The sequence below is a fragment of the Ischnura elegans genome, chromosome X (assembly GCF_921293095.1).
Source record: "Ischnura elegans chromosome X, ioIscEleg1.1, whole genome shotgun sequence".
Classification (NCBI taxonomy): Eukaryota; Metazoa; Arthropoda; class Insecta; order Odonata; family Coenagrionidae; genus Ischnura; species Ischnura elegans.
The window spans coordinates 74,438,749-74,461,121 of record NC_060259.1 but is presented as its reverse complement, the minus strand read 5'-3'; the positions used below and the strand labels follow the sequence as shown (position 1 = coordinate 74,461,121).

Below are 22,373 nucleotides of genomic sequence, written 5' to 3'. Positions count from 1 at the left end.
AGAAACTTAGCGCTTTCACATGAAATATTTATTTACACGACCATCGTTTCAACATGAGACGTCATCATCGGGTGAACTCCACAGAGGTCCATCACATTAATTTATACCAGGCTTGGAGGGGGAGGGAGGAAGGTAACTAGGTTGAATGGATTGGTCAACAGAGATGAGGCAGGGGCAAAGAACTTGTTCATAGGGTAGAAAGAAGTTAGGGGGAGGATGCTCCCTTAGGGATTGTATGGAATGTGGAGGGGGGTTCAGGAGGTGAGAGAGAGGCCAAAGAGTTCATCATGTCATTAGCCCAGGAATTTAGGAGTGGGAGGGGAGTGGGAATTCTTCTTTTCCATTTTTCATAATGAATCACTTTCACAAAGTTATGCCTCAAACCATCAATTTTAAATTCATTTCTTTGGCCATTAGTGTGGGTTTCCAAAGCAATAAAAGAGGTAGTTTGGAGTAAGAGTTTAATAAAAAAGCTTTATTTAACAGATTTGAAATTGAATAATCCCATCAACTTCGACAAAAAAACACACACATTATGAAGGAAAAACTTTCTTCAGCATTGCTGAATATCACCCAGCAGTAGTCTTCACTTCCTCAAGAGGAGGAACATGGAAGAAATAGAGCTGAAAAGAAATTCATAAAAATATCAAACACCCTCAGCATAAATAATCTAACAGTTAGTAACCATTCTCTTCATACCCTACTTCCCTTCTTGGTTCCCAATATTGAATAATTAATCCTGATGTCAAATAGAATGAATTCTCTAGAACTAAAAATTGCAAAACTTCCAGAATAACTTAAATAACAAGGAGAAAATTTAACTTCAGGACATTTTTTGAAACTTCAGGTAATGATAAGTAACAAAATCAGTTTCTCGAGAAGCATCAAGAATCAATTGACAAATAATTCTTTTTAGTCCACAGCCAATATATATGTAATCAATGGGTTATTCCATCTCAATTCTACACATTTGTGATCCTTTCTCACAGATTTTAATCAAAAAGTGTGCATGAATACATATTCACTTAAATACTAAACATCTCAAAATAGTTTTGTGAATAAAAACATTTTATGTAAATTTTACCCACATGGTAATTTTTTCATATCCAATAATAGTTTACAGATTTCAAGGTAATCCAAAGTTTGTGGACTCACTGCTAACCAGTGACACACAAGTTAAGGCTTCAACATAGGAGAGTTCTCTTGTAAACCTTAGGCAGCTCTGTGTTGTTGCCATTGTTTCTCCTCTTTTTCCCACTGTCCATAGCCAGTGGTAGATTTATAGGGGGGAGGGGGGGCTAAGGGGACCATACCTCCCACCGTAAATATCCAATTTACACTAGATAGAATAGTCATTTTGTTCGGATCCCCACTACAGCTGGGAGGATACTTCCTCCTTAGCCCCTCCCTTGTCCCTATCTTGGATCTGCCACTGTTCATAGCCCCTTATTTACCAAGCCATCATTCTCTCACAAACTTTGAACATTACTCTTGACCATTTAAGAAAGCTTTGATCCAATAATATACTCTCCATATTCTAAAAGCAATACCTTTGAGCTAGGAAATCACGCTGCATGTACAACAGTATGTAATTACGAAAAATGATTGTGAGTCAAAATTCATCCAACTTAAATGGACAAAAACAGCACAATACAAAATTCAAGAACCACAATTTTCCCAATATTATCATAATGTTTTATTATAATGCACATATACACTTAACTTTTTGGATAGGCTAAGAAAATAATCTACATGAATGTCCCTCAAAATCACATATCCTGGAGCCCTAAGGTAAGCCAACATTGGCATTTATATGGTGCAAAGTCGTAACACTGCCCAGAGAATTTGAGAGTCGGGGCTAATCAGAGCAACACATCCAGCCATGAATTTATCCAAATGCCTTTTACTGGACATAAATAAATGGAAGTAAAAGGATGGGTTTTGAAGGATAGTGAAAGGAGAAACAATCACAACCATGCAGAGCCACTTAAGGCTTGGGAGAGTACTTTCCCAGTAAATGTCTTAAAGGCTTTAAATTTATTTTGGTCCTGTACATTAGAATTTGAAACCATACTGTCAATGTGGTAGCAACAACGTTACCCTAAGTTAAACCTCACTATAGTAAAATATTGTCTCACCATGAAACCTGCAGCAAGAAGAATGTGGAGAGCCAACATGGTGATGACTATGGCACAAGATACACGGCGATGATTGTTCTCAACAGCAGGCCAAATAGTCATGAGTAAAACTGACCCTGAAAGCACTGCTCCAATGACTACCAACAACCACTGCAGCCATCCCACTTGGATAACCCATAGAACCTAGAAAAAAGCCAAAACAGTCATATTCAATTATAATATATTTTCCACTACAAAATATAATTTCTACCATATAATATACAGTAACTGAACCCCCACTTATGCAATGCCTTTAATATGCACATTCACACTCAGTCCCTGCATAGCCCTCTCGTTTAGCTCCATGAAAAACTAGAATAAAATAGGGGTGCCACTGCTCAACAATATAATTGTTACCTACTTTTTACTTTAGACAAGTAATAAAGAAACAAATAAATGACACAATAACTTAATAAACATTAATACATGAACATCCATTTTATAGTTCTATCCAAACTTAGGCAATCAATGTTTTATTTGAAATGAGAACTTAAGACTCGAATAGTAGATAGCTTCCAATATAAAACAAATATTATCGAAAAATTAAAAATAACCTTTTCGTATTTTTTGTGATGTTGCATAAAAATTGTGTAAACAAACTTCAGTTTCCAATTCAGTACCCCAAATAAAACAAAGAGGGGAAGTAATAAACCTAAACCAAAAATTTCTGAGAAAAATTGTATTTTGACTGAACTACGGAGAAACACAACACAAAAGAGCCTCCATTTAATTTATTTACAGAGTACCTAGGCATGATTCCCACTCCATTTCACAAAGTCTAGAAGATTTTCAAATATCGTTAAAAAAAAGTGGGTGAATAATAATAATAAATAATGGTTTTCAGAATAATCATAACCCTGCCAGATGGCAAATTTATGCAACCCACAACACACACCAGGCACCCTCCTAACGAACTACACCCATGCCTCGCTTAGCGCAAGGGATGCATTCCTTGGGGTCTTTGTGCTAATCGAATTTGCATTATTCAAGACCATTTTAACAATGGGAAGCTAGGGATGCGTTCCCAGTAACATAGGTGTTGGGTATTAAATTACCTATAAACCATATGTATCCCTATTAATAGCATTAGAAAACCTTATTTATACAAACGTTTGTAATTTAAAATATCTTTTAAGATACTTGGCACACATTCAAAGACGTTTTTTTCTCGTTTAAATAAATTTTTACATGCTTTTGAAATTCCCTCCTTTGGAGCGGGTGGGCTAACATCCAGGAAAAAAATGCATGCTATCTCAGGGGTTCGTATTGCATTACTGCAGTAGACGAATTTTCAAACTAGTCTAAAAACGATTTCTGTGTCACCCAGGCCCTTTTGTTACTCATCCAAATGACAGACAAATACTACTTTGAATACCATTTCACTTCTCAGGGAGTTTGTGAATGAAAAATCATAACTGGCTCTAATTTGAAGTCCTATGACACATTAGTGCCGAGAAGCATCGTGAAACGGTCTTTAAACGCCTTGAAACGTGACCAAGGGTTTTCTTCCCTGAAATTAAATTAACAAGATTGCATTCTTTTCCAAAGCAATCCTATCTCGTCAACATTAAAAACTAGTTGTAGTTGAGGGGGAAAAGAGCTATCCTCAATCACAGCTTGGAGTACATCATAAAATGTTGCAGCAAATGTGCTATCCGCACTTGTAGATTCACCTGATACTGTAGAACTAAAACACCTGCTCGACATTTAAAATTCCGGAACCAACCTGAGCTTCCACTGAATGTCTCAGAGCAATCACCACCCTCATCTTCTTTTATGGATTCAAATAAATTCACATCTATTGCACAAATAACTGCAGGTGATAGAGGAACAACATTTGAATTTTTATCATAAATTCAGGTAAATAGAAGTCTTTCAGTTCCTTTTACAGCAATAAACTTTGCATATGTGTTGGCCACTTGGTTGAAGTTTATCACTGACATTTTAACCTTGTCTTTATTCAGAATAATAATGCGGACTGTTGACGTCGTGAGCTTAAACTTACACACAATATTGCTGACATTCTCCACTTTCAAAGCAATAACTTGATAACTTCTTCAGCTTTCTATTCGCATTCCTATTGTTTGCGATTGTTCACTTGGTTTTTTCTCCATATGGCTCTATCAAAATCAACTTCTATTGCTGAACCACTGCCGCACTATATTCCTGAGATGCAGAGGGCCTATGACTGCAGTGAAAGGACAAAGCCAATGTGCTTGAGACTCTCTCTCGCACCCTCCTACGTGTTGATGCTATTCATACACAATTCGGCCACCGCTCTCCCATGACATCTCAAACCGCATTGCTTTCAAAAAACTCATTTTCACTAGTTCCAACCTCAATTAATTCTCTAAATTAACATCTGTCATTCAGTTAAGGAGACTAAATAAATTACTTACGTCGGTCAGCCATCTGGATGCATGACGAGTAATTTTATTGGCCATTGCACTGCAATGGATTTCGACGAATATTCAAAGAAAGAACAAGGTTTGAGGTAAGCAATACAGTCGGATCCGGATTTAAGGTCTTCGCATTTAACGTTTTTCCGCATTTAGCGTTTATTTTTTTGGGTCCCGATTCATTCCCTATTTGGACAATGTAAAAATTATCCGTATTTAGTGTTCCCGCATTTTGCGTTTTTCCGCATTTATGGTCGTAAAAATTTGTCCCGCTCAAGATTTTTTTGCCCGATTTAACGTTTTTTCATGACGGTTCATCCAGATCTTCGAATTTATGCCCATCAACAAGAACAGTCTCATGAAAGTTTACCAAGAGTCGATAGAATCTACCGGGGAACCCTTCTTCAACTGCTTTCTTCCGCGAGCGCAGCGCTACGACCTTCAACTCGCAAGTTGGGTGATTTGTCTTCTCGTAACGTTTCGCTCCCCTTCTGATCCAAACACCAGGCTTTTTTTGTATCAGATCCGATCTAATGGAGCAAATTCATCCCTTAATAACCTCGAACTACCTTATCCTTCACTTATTGAACTTGACTTCGATGATACGTGACGACTGATGACACGAGTTATCCTCCAAGGGTCGCTACTATAATGGTTTTCTCGTTATGTTTTCAATTGATGGCTTATGCCCCTTTCAACTCTACTCCCTACGGGCAGTCGATTATTAGCCCAATATTTTTTCTGTCGGCTGCTTTCTCTGTTCAAAAGAGGAGGCCCAATATCAATTGCGCAGTTCACTAGAAGATTCTTTCTATAATCCATTCCAAGGTCAGTTTCCACGGAGGAACAGCGAAAGAACAGAGGAAGTGTTTCCCCTGTCATGACCGTGAGTGAGAGCATTCTTTCCCTACGGAACAACATTATTTTACATCGTAATTTAAATATCCCGGAGCCAATTTATCGACATGCAGCTGGTTAATATCGCTGTCGATTCAAAAATATTTATCTGGTGCTAATTAATGTCAAAAGAGAATGACAATCGGAGTTTTGACGAACTATCACGGTCCATGACTCTAAATAAATCGCTCATGCTGGAAAAAATCACCGCATACTCACGGTAGAATAGATGAGCGCGGAAAAATACGAAAATCCGGCAGGTATCCCTTGGTGGTTGACTTCGACATCATAACCCTGACGAAATTGCCAAACTCCAGAGGCACTGACAATTTTTCGGATGAAATCCAGTTCTGTTGAAGATTAAACCTTTTCACTTAACAGAGTTTAGCTAATCGTTATTCAAGGTCCAACCAAATTTTATTAAAAGCTGCCGAGAAACAATAGGCGAGTCGGAGTCAAGGTGATCAGCGCGCCGCGTAAGCAACTCTCCCGGCTCCATTCGACCTGCATAAGGCCGCGGATATATGACAACGAATCTGGCGTTATCATCGAGTTGAATCACCATCGACTTGTACGCATACTAAAATAAGATTCTACTTTTTTGGATGACCTCGAAATCCAAAATGTGCGCATAGGAGGCTTTTTAAAGGCTCATAAATCCCTTGTTTCGCCGAGGCAACAGAAAACGTGAAGTTGGCAAAATTCCAGAAAACCTCCCTTTTACTAGATATTCGGTAGTTGAGAATTCGGGATTAGCGATCTTCTGCTGTCCCTTTATTTCACTCATTCCTCATGATTTTTCGAGTACCTACTTACACATTTTCTTATTATATTAGAAATGCTATAGTCACCTACATGTCACTTTTACAGAAAAAATTCTAAATTTCATCGAGACCACTGAAATATGCATAAAAATGGAATCACTAATGTCCATAATAATAATCTGTGTGGGAATGCTTTTAAGTTGATGTTTATTAGAATTTTCTTAAAATATTTCATTAAAACAATTGTCATCCTCTCATTACTTATTTTTACTACCCATTTTTTAGCTGATTCCTGAAAAGTATTATCCAACCTTCATAGGGCAGAGAACATTTCATTAAAGAATTTTTTGCTGCATTCAGCACCTTTTAGTTACTTAAAATAATATTGTTTATTCATAAAAAGCCATTCGAATCATTACAGACCCTAAAACCTGAAAAAAATGGCAGGTCCTCATTTAGTGTTTTTCCGCATTTAGTGTTTTAAATTTTGTCCCCCCTGAAAAACCTTAAATCAGGATTCTACTGTACTATTAATATGCTTTAAATGAGAGCAATTTCATACCTATGGGATGTTTCCCCGAAGAACCCATTTGCACCATACTGAAATTGCACTAAGCGAGGCATGGGTGTATCTTGATTTATGAAGTTAAGTCCTTTGGGTCTCTGAAACTTCATTAATTTGTGGTTCTACAGCCTATACATACATCAATTTTATGCATAATAATGAGGATACTGTCCCCTAACTATAGCTCAGGGGCATGATGGTGGATATTTAAAGTCATACAGCTCCTCGGTGAATGTTTTTCCAACCACCCTTCCAAAAGAGTATTCTTGCAAGAGTTACTTACTGAGACTGGAATGTAAATGAAGAGGGAATATCCGTAGACGCATACGATTTCCAAAAATGACAGCCGCGATTGATTTCCACACCACCAGATAACTCCCCATAAGGCAAGTGGGAGAATCCAGGCATACAAGAAGATGGCTGTGGCCGCATATGTTACTGAAAACAAAATATGACGAGATAAAGTCAGAACCAAATACATATTTCATGCTACAGAACATTGAATGAGAATTACAGACAGACACAGCTAGCTGCAATCATAGACCCAATGATTTCCAGCATGGGCATATGTTTTCGATCATGTACTGTGGTTGATAGTGACTATGTGTACTGCTATCAAGGAAAATTTCAATAAATGCTGAAAGTCTACTTTTTCATAACTTTGGAAATGCCATGCACAAAGAGCCATGCATGGATCAAGTAAGAAATAAATATGTAGCTAATAAACAGGGATAGACTTGGGGCAGACATGGCGGAAAATTTCCTTACTAAATATAAAGCACAGGCAATCTCAACTATTAACTTGGTTTCATGGCCCATTTCAATGTCTATGCATCATTCCCAATGGTAAATGTCAATTTAACTATTCACGTATCAAAATTTATAGGCATTCAAATGACCTGGATACTGCCTTTCTCAACTATTCCTCAAAATTTGCAAAATCATTTCATTATGATTTAAAAATTTTTACTTTGTTTTTCCACATATACTTTAATAACACGCGACCATGGTTTCGACGCACTGCGTCATCATCTGGCGATGAGTACAATGAGTCAACTTCAAAATCATTTCACTCAAAGCACAACATCTCCATACAAATTTTGTTAACCCTTTTCCAATTGGCAAAATGAACTTTGAATACGGCAGACGAAAATTGATATCAGAAAACAGAGGGCTCGATTAAGATAAATTGTTTTACGCTCACTTAAAAACTGATTACAACTTCCAGGATATTAAATACCAGCATTGGCAACAAAGTTTAAATGAATGACCGAAATATTCTAAACAATAACTACAGTACTAAATGAGGAAGAAAACTGAAATGCATTAGAAAAAATTAGATTACCATTATCATCAAGATATATCCCAATTGACACAAAATATAGGCATACCAAAATTAAAATCTTTACCTGTGTGAAACTCGTACTTCCAGTGGTAATTACTACTTGCAGCAGTCTGTAGATAATTAGCCAAATTTCCACTGATAGCAATTGTGAAGACTAGAGTGACACATATCCAGAATGGACCTGAAAGTACAAATGAGGACATATCCTTGCAAACATATTAAAACACCCAGGTACTCATGTACACCCATGAAGAAGATTCTTTTCTACTAATTTTTCTCATATTTTTCAATGTAAACCTCTTGAAATATGCTACAGGGTTAAGAATTGGCATTCTAAAAAATCAGGACGATGGTTAAACATTTAGAAGCTCCTAAGGAGGCCAATTGCAACAACAATTAATTTCCATGACAATAAGAATCTATTTCATAAAGAAAACAGTGATAATACAGATTTTTATTTATATTCTGCTATGAACAATTTTGCCACATTTCTCCACTTAAATACAAATTTGATCTTTATATTCAAATCCTTTATTTATTCATATACTCTATTTCCATGGGTTAACCCTTTCGCGCCGAATGCCACACCTGTGCGGCGAGGATTTTCTTCCATAAACAACGAATGCCACACCTGTGCGGCGTTAATTTTCCTAACCTAAGCAACGAATGCCACGCCTGTGCGGCACAGCTCGAAAAAAGTGACCGTGGCGGACACAATAGACCCACGGACGCGGTCGCTCCTCGTGATACGCCTTAGCGCGAGCCCAGTCCCATCTTCGGCCGCTCAGGTCGACCCTTTCTTATCCTCTCCATGCGGTCAACTACTGTTATTTGCAGTGTGTTTTCCAAAACTATATTTGTTATTTACTTTTGATATCTATTGCTATAAATGGATTCATCTTTTTTTGCTGACCACATGGAAATTTCAAACAAAATTCTAACGTTAATATCAACAGAGTTATAGACCAACTAGACTATACTAAATCCGTCTATATCAACGTTAGAACTTCGTTTAAAATTTCTGCACGCTCAGTAAAAAAACACAAAATTAATTTTGAATGTAAAAAATCGATGCGAACAACAAATATTTGCACATATTTTGCATTAATATTTTAGCCAGTTGACCACGGACTCGTCTTAGGAAGGGGCTTTTAATCCCTCAAGGGCCTGGGACAGAGGCCGAGGAAAGGGATCGGCGCCCCACTGAGTTGGGTCTAAAAATGGTTAGGGAGGGAACCAACACCTTCAGTCGATGCAAAAAAGCTTCGTACAGTGGAGTAAAGAAAACTTTCAAGAGACTCGTATTGAGGAAGAATTTCCCTCAACCAAGGTCCGGCGCAAAAGGGTTAATGATAAGCTAACAACTAAAAATTACGTCATAATTTTTTTCCAAGGAACTACAGAAAAACTTGAAAATCAGGGAAACAAACATCTACATAATCTTGGCAGTGCATAAATAAATGTAATTATTTGCTACTTGAATTCATTTTACTCAACTTTACCTTTCAATAGCAATAATTTTATGACTGTAGGATGGATAACCACACCAGATTTGATGCAAACTACATTTTGATTATTCCCCACTCATGCTTGAAACCCATAGAAACAAAAATGAGAAAACTCAACATCCACATTTAGAAACAAGGGAATCCAAGACATGTCATTCATTAATATTAGATAAGAATCCATTTTAGCCAATAAGATGAACTTCATACCATACAAATCTGGGTTGGGTTTGATATAGTTTTGAAGATAATTTGATCCTGGCTTGGGAATCATTGACCACATTATCCTGTCAATAACTTGCTTGGTGTCCACATCAAAAAACTGCTGATAGTACTCAAATGTCCAAAAAGATGGACCTGAGGCACCTTTCTGAGATCCATCCAAATACAGCACCTTAGAAAAGGAGAGTAGTATCAGGTCAGAACATATACTTTGCAAGTATTAATCATATTGATATCTCCCCTTTTCGTGAAGTCATACTTTTCACTAACAGGCAGATTCTCAAGATGTACTCAAAAATTCTCTTCCCCATCTCACCCTTGCCGAGTGATCAGGGGCAGTTGAATGCTCCCAGTATGTTGCAATGGTAAAATTATTTATCTCAATACCATAGTCATAATTTATGCAGTTCATTCACATTTCCATGAGTCATCACTATCGACACACTATGTGGCATCAGTAGCAGATACAGAAAAAACTCAAGGAGGGGGGGGGGGGGCACAAAATATATCTTAGGCCTCATTTACTCATCATAATGAAAAATAAGTCGATGCAAATTTGAAGAAAGTTTAATTTAAACTGACGATACATATATACAAGACAATGCCATCTTATGATATAAAAAAGCTATAATTGCTGTTCCGCAATATTAGGCAATGCGGAAGGCCCAGCAAGGGGGCAAACAACCCACCCACCCCCCACATGTATCCGCCAATGTGTGGCATATTTAGTTCAAATTTGTTGAAATTGTAAATATTATTAGGTAAATCAATTAGTGCACATGAAGAGAATTGCAAGAATTCACTCACAAAATTCTTGGGATAAAGCAACCTAGCTTCTTTTATATGGAGGCAACTTTAAATGAAAATTAGGATTTTTTGAGTCATACAGTTACAAATGAGATTTTCCTTCTTCATTCATTAAGTCATCATATCTTTCGTACAAGGCAGCAATTAGGCCCTCATGCAACACAAAATATGCTTCAACTATTTAAGAACAGAATTGAGACACATTGGCTTTTACTTCCTCAATGATGCAAGTTTTAAACGATCGGGTATAACAACAAACATTCCAGAGAATGACCCGAGACCTACCGTACCAAATATTTTCTGAGCTGGCTTTTATTTGTAGAAAAATAGGACATTGCAATGGAGCCAAAATTACCTCTAAAAAAAGACAGCAAACAGCCCTTGTTGATGTAACTAATTAGTTACGAGAACAATTGGATGGCCACTTGAGTTAGCCACTCGTCTCGCAGTCTAATGAACATTGATAGCCTATAAGATTGATAAAACAATTCCACAGATATGACTCAAATGACAGCCCTGTTTCCTCTGATCTCATATAGTTATTTTATGGGTGTTTCTTTATGTACATTATTAATGCAATCAATTAGTTGAAGGGCAGATTAATGAGTGAGTGCATCAAAGATGCATCAGGGTAATGTAGGGTGTATAGATATTTGGGGGAGGAGAAAGACAAATGAGATTTTGGCTCTTGCACCATGAGGGAAGGGAGGGAGGGTTACAGATAATCCTGGTATAAGCTTTAACAGCCTCTTAACGAGCTACTTTAAGGTACCAATGCAACCATGGCTCAACATCACATCTGACAGGAGTGCTGGACTTCAGGAGCCTTCCATACAGCCCTCATGCAGGGATCGTGCAGACACTGAACAATCTCTATCACTGCCAGTACTTAAACCCACACCCACAGGGAGTGAAGCCCACACTTCAGCCATCACATGAACCCATCCCCCACAGGTATAGAAAAGAGTTCGCGGTAAATGAAAAGTCTTGACATTCTAGAACATGGTTTATTTCTCTCTCTCACATCCAACCGTTGCTTTCATAGCATCTCTTGCCTTTGCATCCGCATCCTCCTCACTGACTTTGACCACAGAACATTGCAACCCTCACTCCCAAGACAATAAGTATAACGTTCACGGCCAGCAAGAAACAAACCAGAATTCGACGGGAGGCTGAAGGAATGCGGAGCAGACTTTACAATGGCAAATTTATTTAGTCAGCATTCTTATTTTTTGCTCACCTCAATATTTTAACTTTACAAATCTATGAAAATTCTCAGATTTTGCAACAGGTCATAATTTCAATGTTGGCTGACATTTCAACGTTTGAAAAAGTATCATCTGTGACACAGAGATAAGTTCCATCTTATCTCAGCCCAAGAGATAACTCTCGATTTGAGTGTTGAACCACCAGCCAACACTCTACAACCCACTGCACAATCTGAGAAACACCTTAACACGTTGCGTACCGGGGTATTTAAATTCCTAGGAACGCCGAGTTTGGAAATATGTGCCCATTAGGGCGTAATGCCTATGGTTAAAACATGGTTAAAAAGCTAATGTTTAGAATATAACTTTACCCAATCAAACGTTATGATGCATCAATTCATTATGAATAACAAACAACAACTGAAAACTTAATAACGAATACGTATTGTACGCTTTAAAATTGTTTAGGTTGACGCGACTAACTGACGAGAATCTTCGTCATCCGTCCGGAACGTTCGGGAAAAAAATGACGAGAATTCTCGCCATCCGTACGCAACGTGTTAAATGGAGTCTGAAACCTTTCATGAGTATTTAATTACAACATTGTTTTACAATAAGTTGAAATTATTATACAATAGAAGGGGTAAATTACATATGCAATCATAGAAATCAGCGAAGGTACATACCTAAATATGATTCACAACTTATTCAAGTACCCCTTGGGCTCACATTCCATGATTAAAATGAATAAACCTACACATAGATATTGTAAATGACAAAGCTGCAAGTAAGGCTGAGAGTAAAATACTCTATGTCGGGCACGTTGCAATGACTAAGCTATGGTGGAACAAATGATGAAGTGTTCAACAGTCTCGAGGACAGGACAGAAATGATTATTTCATTTAAAGATATCATTAAAAGTTGAGCCCCAAGAGCGAGTGGTTTAAAGTATTACAGAGACTGATTGCTTAATGCTGATTTCTTGGGGTTGAATCAGAGAGGCCCCCACTTCTTGTACCACAGGGCTACCAGAATAATGCACTAGTAATGTAGGCCTGGAGGTGGTGACCATCAGCCAGGGTAACGCACAAAGGTAAGGGTAGGCAGGGAAGGGTGGAGAGAAACCTGGCATCGGTATTAGCCTTCTCTCAACCACTTACTTGGACCACTGCTTAACATCCCATCTGACGGATGGAGTGCTGCACTTGAAGTGCCCTCCACAAAGCACTCAAGCCTCTGAAAAAAATGTCTGCCACCGCCAGGATTTGAACCCAGACCTCCTGGGTGGAAAGCCAGCACTCCAGCCACCATAACAACCCTATCTTCAGAATAATGATTTATGAGATGAAGCATTTTTGTAAGGGTAAAGGAACTATTGGTACCGTATGTAAAAAGGAGGGCTGCAACCAGCTAATAATACTGGGAATAATAAATTTGCAAGACAATGATGATAATTTAGTAAAATAAAGGTAAAATGGAGAGCAAGTGTCGACCAATAGTAAGAATGAAAATGTTAGACAGTAATAAGTTCCTACTTAACTAAAGACCAAACTGGAATTTCAGATTTAAGATAAAGTAGGCACTTCTCCGATTCTTCCCCAGTGATACACATATAAGTCACTGTAATACTTCAAAATCAATTGCTCCTGGAGCTTAATTTTAAATGCGACCAGACAAATTATAATTAATCATCATCTTGACCCAAACTTCCTTCTAGCTAGAGTCATTCCGTAGCAGAGAAATGAAAATGGGAAGAAAGGATTTACACATTTGCTCATCAAGAATGTACCAAGAAATTTACATGACTTTTGGGTGGTAGTGAATCAGCATTCGCCAGAATTGTACATTCACCTGAATTGCATTTTGCCACAGGCTTGTTTAAAACTAATAAATCGCAAACCTGAAGAGCCACTCTAACAAGGATAAAACTTTTTCAGATAACTTATCACATGGACACACTTAACCACATCAGATTCACTTTGTAAAAGTTAATTGTAATCATATTCAAGTACCCTTACTTTTCCACCGAATTTTAACTTTAGGACATACTTCACCACAAAGCAGCATCATCAAATTCATCAACTTTCAAATAGTAAATATAGCTTATAATGCCACTTAGCAGTGAAACATGTTGTACTAAATTAAAAATTCACTGGAAAAGTACGAGTATCTAATTGTGAATTACCACATGGATGCTAAATCCTGATTGGCTTAAGATAGAACCATCAATGTGTTGTTTCAAATATTTTAGCAGAAATAACATTTCATATCAAGGTTCTTTTTCTAATTACCTATTTCTGAGCTTATATTCACTACCAGTTTCTAATGAGACAGGAATGGAAATTTTGGTTTGATTACACCTTGATAAACTGCCACGTAGTGACATGTGAAACAACAGTGTGACATGTGAAACAACGTAACACCAATGATCAAATACTGTTTCACTGAGCAAAGAAAACCTTCAATAAGTACTGATTAACATGAAGCAGAAGGGAGGAAACAATTTACAGTTACACGTGAACGCTTGCATTCAGCACATCATTCAGTGATCATGACATCAAGATAAAACTGATCAACTCGTGAAGTGCAGCTGAATGATACCATAATTTCCAACATAAATGAGAAAAAGAATAACTGTGCATACATATACCACATTATTAATATTTCATTAGAAAAAAATTACAATAACTTTGATGGTACAAGCCATATAATATAATTATAAGAAAAAAATTTCGATAGTGTTATACTACTAAAGTCACAATTACTTACTTCATTTTACCCAAAGCCAAAGATTATAAAACTGCCTAAATTACAAAAAAAAAACACAAAAACACAATTTCCGAGGGGTTATGGCACACATTCATCTAAATGTTAAAAAATATAGCATGATAAAATTTTGAGCTAAAATTTTCACATAAATACTCAATAAAAATTTAATTGCTTAAATAATTTTCTCTTCTCAATCATGCTACAACAAGTTCAGCACATTAATTACTCATTTTGAGCACTAAATTTGTAACTTGATTATAGCTCCCCAACAATCTTTAATGAAATATTGTAGGAGTAAGGGCAAGGACTGCAGAATAAAGTTAGCAAATTAAAGGTAGAATAGCTAACAGCATTGCAGGGTAAGAGAGAAATAACAAGCTACAATGATAACAGACTCATCACTGGGCATAGAGCTGGGAGATCCTTCCCTCCAACAACTCCATCATGGATGGGACAGTCCCCCTACAAAACCGTGGCAAATAGCCGAGGGGAATTCCAATTCATTGGAGGCAGAAGAAAACTTTCAACTTTGGCATAAAATAGTAAATACAGTGAAACTTCTATATTGCACTCTATTATTTTACAAATTTCATCTAGTCCTAAGCAATAGTCCTTATAAAAATATCTTCCTCTATCTTACACTTTCCTCAAAATGATACTATTTATGCCAGATCATTCAGAAGTGTAAGATAGAAGTTTCACTTTAGTATCACCTACTCAAGGTTAAGAAAACTGGTTTTTATAAATATATCCCAGTCCTGAAAATACTCCACTGCTCAACCACAATTAACATTTATGTGCCAACAAAAGGCAGTTCCCATTTCGGTGCCAATATAAAGCACGCTAAGACACAATGATTGAGGAATGAAAAATATAACAAGTGAAAAAGTAACAAAACCCCCATCTAGGTGCCAACAGAAAAAAGGCACCCATATGGATCAACCTTTATACACACTGCAGCTGATTCTATCACATTTTCTTCTGTGAAGTCCACTAAAGACTTCTAAACAATGATTTAATCCTCTCATTTCATGTAGTTTCATCTTACCCCCTAAAGCTCCTTCATTGAAACAACCAAAGAATACCCTACGAGCCCTGCAATGGACCAGAGCCATTGCACACATGGCACAAGGCTCTCTTGTCAAGTATACATCATATCCAGTGCACAAATATGCAGATGCTAGGTCACCAAAGGAAAAATCCTTGGTTCTTTTACATGGAACTCGTCGCTCAATTTTTGCAGGAGAAATCCACATACCCTCTTCCACAGGCCACCTACCACCACCTTGAACTCTTGCAGTTAAATCAGCAGCAACCATTACCGCATGCTTCAATGGATGGCTAAGACGTCTATCATAGGCTATAGCTACTATGCTGGACTTCACTGGATCAACAATGACGCATCCCACTCCTACACCATTCATCTCCAAACTTTTTTCAGCAGCAAGATATGCTATGTCCATGTAATGCTCCTGAAATTTTCTGTCATTTGCATCAAAAATGGAACCATCAATGATCTTCTCGATATATTTGTCAACAGTGAAGTTACAGGACCACATCGCTGAAGCATTTTCATACTGTTTTCTGGTTTTCGGGATAACAGATGGAACAGATACTTTGAATGGAATGGGATCAAGGCCATCAAAGCTAAAACCTTTCTCTTTAAACAATGTAACGCAACTGTCCTCAGAAAAGCCGTTTGCTTCACAAAGTATAACACACAAGCCTTTTTCCACTAGAGTCGTCACCCTTTTGAGGTGGCCGAGACCAAAAATTGGAGATATTTTACTCAACACTTCCATAACATAAGAAATTTTCTTGGAATCCAAAATGCGACAAACATATACGTCAGTGGATTCTACATCCCCAATCAGTTCATGGGGTAACACAGGTTTCAACGACCAAGGCAAATTCACAGAGTATGAACATTTCTGCACAGAGTCCTGATCAAGCAATGGAATTTTCCCCATGGACTTTTGGGATTCATGGACACAGCACAACCACCCACCCTGAAAAATTGATTTCACCACATAAATATCACTAAAAATTACACTGAGGAACAATTTTTAACCTTTTCTTGGTTGACTTCAGTTTTTGAGATGGTTCAGGGTAAAATAAGCATGCTGATTTCAAAACTGTAGTTAGTTTTCTTCAACCTCATCAAGTTTTTTTCACTATTCCTTGAGTAATTGCGACCACTTTCAGCTTGATTAAGCATTGGTTAAAGGAGACGTCACCGCTCTCCAATCAAGCTTTTAGCAATTAACCTTAAGTAACTGTTGCCGGGTGACTTGATGCCGTAAGAGGCCAGTGACAGGTACATAGTTGTTTAGTTATGCAGGAGATGTTATAGTAAGATGCAGGCACGTAGTCCAAAATTTACTCAATAAGAAGCTTCAATGTTGATCGGGTTGCATACACTGATATTTTGTTGTCAATTCACACGCATTGCTTAGCCATACCTTTCAATGGATCACCTATAAATTTTGTCTGAATATTGTTGAAAGTTAAATTCGTCGTTTGTTATTGGTAGACACTAAGAAATGTACCTATATCAAAATCAGAGGGTCAGAGTATAAGTGCTCCTAGGCTAGATTTGATGTGGATTGCGAGTTCATTTCTTTTTAAAATGTTAGCAATGTTTATTTTTTATTTACTTCAATATGAACTGATAAATTTCCTGTCTTGAATTTATTTCAACATGGAAAAATTCAACTCTATCACTCTTGGATCTTAGAATTTCCTATGTCAAGAATTAACGGACCTGGAGGAAGGGAACATGATACATTTATTTGGTATACCTATGATTTGGCGATAGCGCAAAATACCCTGGGTTGTTTTTTTAATAAAAAATAGTCTATATACAACAAGAAAATCAAATGTAAAACAGAGTATTCTAATTAATCATCATTGATACACCCAGTGCTTCATCTAGCTGAAATCCTAGTGCCAGTTTTCAAAGTACAAATACAGAAATACAAAACTGTTAGTTGCAATGTATACAGCATTGCAATAGTAGTTCAATGCTCCATTACGCTATCACCATTGGTTCATGAAACTTAGAAATTATGTGGTTTTCATTGTGAATTAACTGATTCCTGAACCACAATTTTGTCTCCCTTCTGAATTATAAAAATGAATTACATTTATGAAACAAATTGACATAGAGTGAAACACATGAACATTTTGAAATTCATACACCAGGAAAGCAAAATTCAATGTAGAAATTAAATAGTTACCACTTTCCTGGATTTTACAATGAGTAACCCACACGTAAATTTTCTGGTGATTACTGTAATTAAGAACCCATTAAGAAAGGCTGTCAAAAACACATTATGATTTATAATTACAGCAAACATGGACACTCAATCACAACACTAATCTTTGAAGTCACCTGACTCCAGTAGTTTAGGGGCTCATTACTTAATCAAGCAATACTACCTACTACAGTGACAGATTAAGAGATGATAATTTTGGTGCGGAATGAATACCAACAAGAAGGCAGTTTCCAATCAATTCAGTTAAACCCATTGACCAGATGGAATGCCAACAATTACAAGAACATTCTAAGTGATAAATCTCCTCCACAATTAGACTCAGACGTCCAACAATGCAGTCAACAGCAAGCATATGTATGCATGAGTTTAGATCTGGTGCTTTCACAAAATATTAACTGGATATATTTATTCCAGACTACATCCTGAGGAGATGGTTCATAAATACTTTTGTTTTGAGGTCCAAACTATTACAAAGAGCCAGAGTGAAATAAATCTTATGGATAAGTCAGCGATTTGAGGAGGGTTAGGAAGGACATGGTCGTAATTAAAAAAGTCTCATTAAAAATCAGTACTTCAATTAAAGGATCACTTGACTACGATCCAAAATAGTAATTCATAAACAGAATTCTTTGCATGAAAGGGAAAGAGGAGTTACCAGGACATATTCCTAATTAAGTTATTCCTTCACAATATTGTAACTAACAAGGAGACATTGCCAAAGTGATGTTCGGGATCTGCATGCGGATGTTATTTTCTGAAACTATATAGGTAAGGAAGCAAAAGTGTCACAGCTTTCTTCCACATAGGCCTGGGTTCGAGAGATATTCGCTTGTAAAGATTTCGCGCAGCATGACATCCCTTGAGTAATCACCACCTCCTGACTACGGCCATGATGGTATTATCACGAGACTATATGACAGCATAACACAAGCATATGCAGAGTCAAACTATGGAGTTACATAGTAAAGTTCATTACTTTTGTCAACACTGACGATATCTTGCATCTCTAATAGAAACAAAAATATCCCTAGACTGATGCAATGAAAATTTCGAATAAATGAGGTTTATACTTTGAAAGAAAAAAAGACACCACCCAGGGCAACTGTCAAAGAATCCCTCTGCCCAAAACTCCCCATCTCTATAGGGTCCAATGAAGACTCAGAGTAGGAGTACCATGAAGTACGATGTGATTGCTATAGCTCATTAAGAAATATCTGACATTATTAGACAGGAAACATGAAAAGAGAAATGTAGGGGGAGTTTTCAAGAGAGAAACCAGTTCTAGGAGCTTAAAAAATGGCATGAATGCAACAATTAGTATTGTGCACATCCAGATATACGCTCCGATGATGTCAATTACTGAGACCAAATAAACCAAGTTCCTGTCAACCTTCAATTTTCCTTACCTTTGACTCTTTCGATTCCATATCGGACTGGCTACCCAATTCAGGTGAAATAATATGGTCATTTGGGAAGGTTTTCACATCAAGCTCGGCAACCCCAGCTGAAGAAGGAGTGAATTCTGCAAAATTTCAACAAATACAATGAACTTGAAATGAGAGAAATTATAAAAATATTGATAATTGACCACATATTTCCCAGTAATTTGAATACTAGTCACCAAACCACAAAATGAGCTGCAGGGGTCAATTCTATATAACTATAGGATACAGGTTTTCACTGATAACCTTGGTTTATTTATAAATGCATTTGTTTTCAAATCGAAAACAGTACTCAAATGGCTTGTTACATAGGGTTCTTGTAACAAGGTAAACGTAAACATTCACCGACAAAATGCCCTGGATATGGGAACATATGCAGTTGGGTACATTGTAATAGACTTCTTTTTTTCCCTGTAAACTCCACGAAATTGTCATCATCGGAGAAATAAAGCACTACCCATTTTCCAATTAATCCATTGACTGAACCAATGCAGAGTTTTACAAGTTTTTAGTAGTTTTTCATATCCTTTCAACTCTACAAACAACTGTCCCATGTCAACCAACTTTGTCCCACAGGAGATTCGGTCGTGTAGTTCCTCTAACCCTCTTATCACTCAACTCATACCTCCCCCAAAAATTATTACCAAGAGGTAGACTATAATAATTTCACGAAAACCTTCATCAAAACGTACGAGCAATTTAAATTGCCTAGCGCTGAATAATATTTTGACCATATATTACTCATAATTGGATGTGCTTGATACATATGGCTACTATTAATACGGCATTCAATAAAGACAATGAAAACTGAAATATCTTCAGATGAAGGTGACATTACATAAACATAAAATTGGGCATATTTTACCATTGACAGCTCTGGAGTTACTGCCCACGAATTATCCTCTACATGTAAAAGTTTAAAATATGATACAAAATCCACATTTGCCATGAAATTGTCCAAATAACAAGAAAATCTGCTAACTTCAGTCACACGCGATTCACATCCATTACGTGAAATTCTATTTGTACACACATTCCGTAGGTTTTCACAAATTAAATAATTTTCTCTGATATACTTAGATAGTCTTTCTCATACAATTTCTTAAATCTAATGGGAAACGTGGCAGAACAGATGCCGCCTAGCGACTGTCACACTCATTCCGCAGGAACACTGATAACTATCTTTGTTGACAGCCAATTTCATCAGAATTCAAAGACCAAAATCCGCAGCTTAAATAAGTTTCCAGTAACAATACTTACCTTGAAACTGAAGCTGAGCTTCTGCATCCCTCTGCGATTCCATCTGGAAACCCACGATGTCAGACACAAAGAAAACGAAAGAGTTCACAGTTACAAGTTGGAGGAAAATAATGGGCAATATTAACTAATAACCCAGAAAGTAAACAAATCAAACAAAAATTGACGCGTATAGAAGTGTCTGTCAAGAAAACGTTTCACAAATTAAATGACCTAACATGAAGAAGACATCGTCAGCAGAAAGCAATGCTAATACCAAAAAACAATCACCTCTATTTTAGTCGCCATATCGATGGTTCAACTTCACCGGTAATTCGATGGACTTTGATTAAACATTCAATATCTCTCCTTCCAAACCCGACCACCCCTGATTCCCTCAGCAATATTCATTTAATGTTTTGAGACATTTTTTTCAAAATTTTTAACTGACGACACACTCCGTCTTCAACAAGCTGCACCAGCTGCACTCAACTCCGTGTATGGCATAAACTGCCACGGCTGCCACAACCTTTAAGTTTATCCCTTCCTGACAGTCATTGAAATATGAAAATAAATAATATACGTTAAAAATTTGAATCACTTCGACTGCTATTTACCACTCTGGAATTACGGCAAAGTGTAACAAGTACAACTCCTAAGACCCAGGAGCACGGTAAGAGCTAGCATCCGTTCGTAGGTTTTAATTGTAGACCTAGTAATTGGGCAGACTATGCAGCGACTTTTCGCCGTTCCAGTTTAACTCATATTAAAATATTGAACACGGCTGATGTTAGATATATCATATTTTTATAAATATAATCAAATCATTAAAAATGTTCCACAAAATCAAAGGCTAATACAGGCTTCATGCGATTGGATTTAACGCAACTGTTGGCAATGCTGCAAATTGATGCTATGGATGGGATATTTTGTGCAATCTTTGTTTTGTGCTATTGTTTTGTTTCCAACTTATTTCTTTAAAATTTTCAGTAATAATTATTGGAAATTTGCGGTCTGACTAGTAAATTTCCTGACTTTGCAATGAGAATTCTCTGGTGATGATAAAAATTTCCATTTACTAACATTGAAGTTGCTTGTTCTTGCTATTACTTGTTCACTTAAGAGCATATTTATTTTGTTCTTGTGACTTACGGCGGTTACCGAACCACGATTCGGACATGAGCGATTGATTGAACATTTGTTTATTCACTTTGGACAAGGGTTGCTTAATCTTCGGCGGCTGTTTCCTTCCGCGGTTGTTTGTGAAAAACTTTGTTGACATATAGAGTGAACGCTTCAAGGAACCCGCGATTATGTTTGGGGAGTGTTCTAATTAAGAAATGATAATAAAAATTACTCAATTGGCCTCATGCCATATTTCATTCCATATCTGCAGACGTTACCGCCAAAAAAAATACTCTTCAAATGAATTACAAATAGCATGAACTCCACTGTAGAGGTTGGTATGTAATGCTATTGCCCATTTGTCAAGCCCAATCTTTTTATTTTACCTAACCCGTTTTCTTTTGTTTCCCTCCACTTTATCTTTTCACACACAAATTTCTCACGGTCAGAATTGCCCACAACCAGAGAAAAATGATCGATGTAGCTCAGGCAGTTCAGCCTATAATTGGGACCGGTTATATCTGACAGTTTTCTGGACATGATGGTCTAAATGGTGAAAAATCAGACAGAAAATTTTCCAGCCATTGGCTTTACAGCCTCTACAATTTGACCCCAAGATTCACAATCCTCCATT

The 22,373-nt window shown here is 37.1% G+C and overlaps 2 protein-coding genes across 2 annotated transcripts; both read right to left on the bottom strand.

The window, feature by feature from the left end:
- Positions 1–447: 447 nt before the first annotated feature.
- Positions 448–21,277, bottom strand: LOC124170788 (protein YIPF1). Its single transcript, XM_046549750.1, has 8 exons — positions 20,906–21,277; positions 20,639–20,681; positions 19,343–19,458; positions 9,863–10,046; positions 8,212–8,328; positions 7,086–7,240; positions 2,139–2,321; positions 448–623 (listed from the first exon to the last, which is right to left on the bottom strand). The coding sequence occupies exons 1-8, from the start codon at positions 20,921–20,923 to the stop codon at positions 570–572; spliced, it is 870 nt and encodes a 289-aa protein (XP_046405706.1). The 5' UTR covers positions 20,924–21,277; the 3' UTR covers positions 448–569.
- LOC124170787 (probable inactive tRNA-specific adenosine deaminase-like protein 3) lies at positions 12,382–19,325 on the bottom strand. The gene has a single exon (XM_046549749.1). It carries the CDS (start codon positions 16,626–16,628, stop codon positions 15,597–15,599), a length of 1,032 nt encoding a protein of 343 aa, XP_046405705.1. The 5' UTR covers positions 16,629–19,325; the 3' UTR covers positions 12,382–15,596.
- Positions 21,278–22,373: the final 1,096 nt, after the last annotated feature.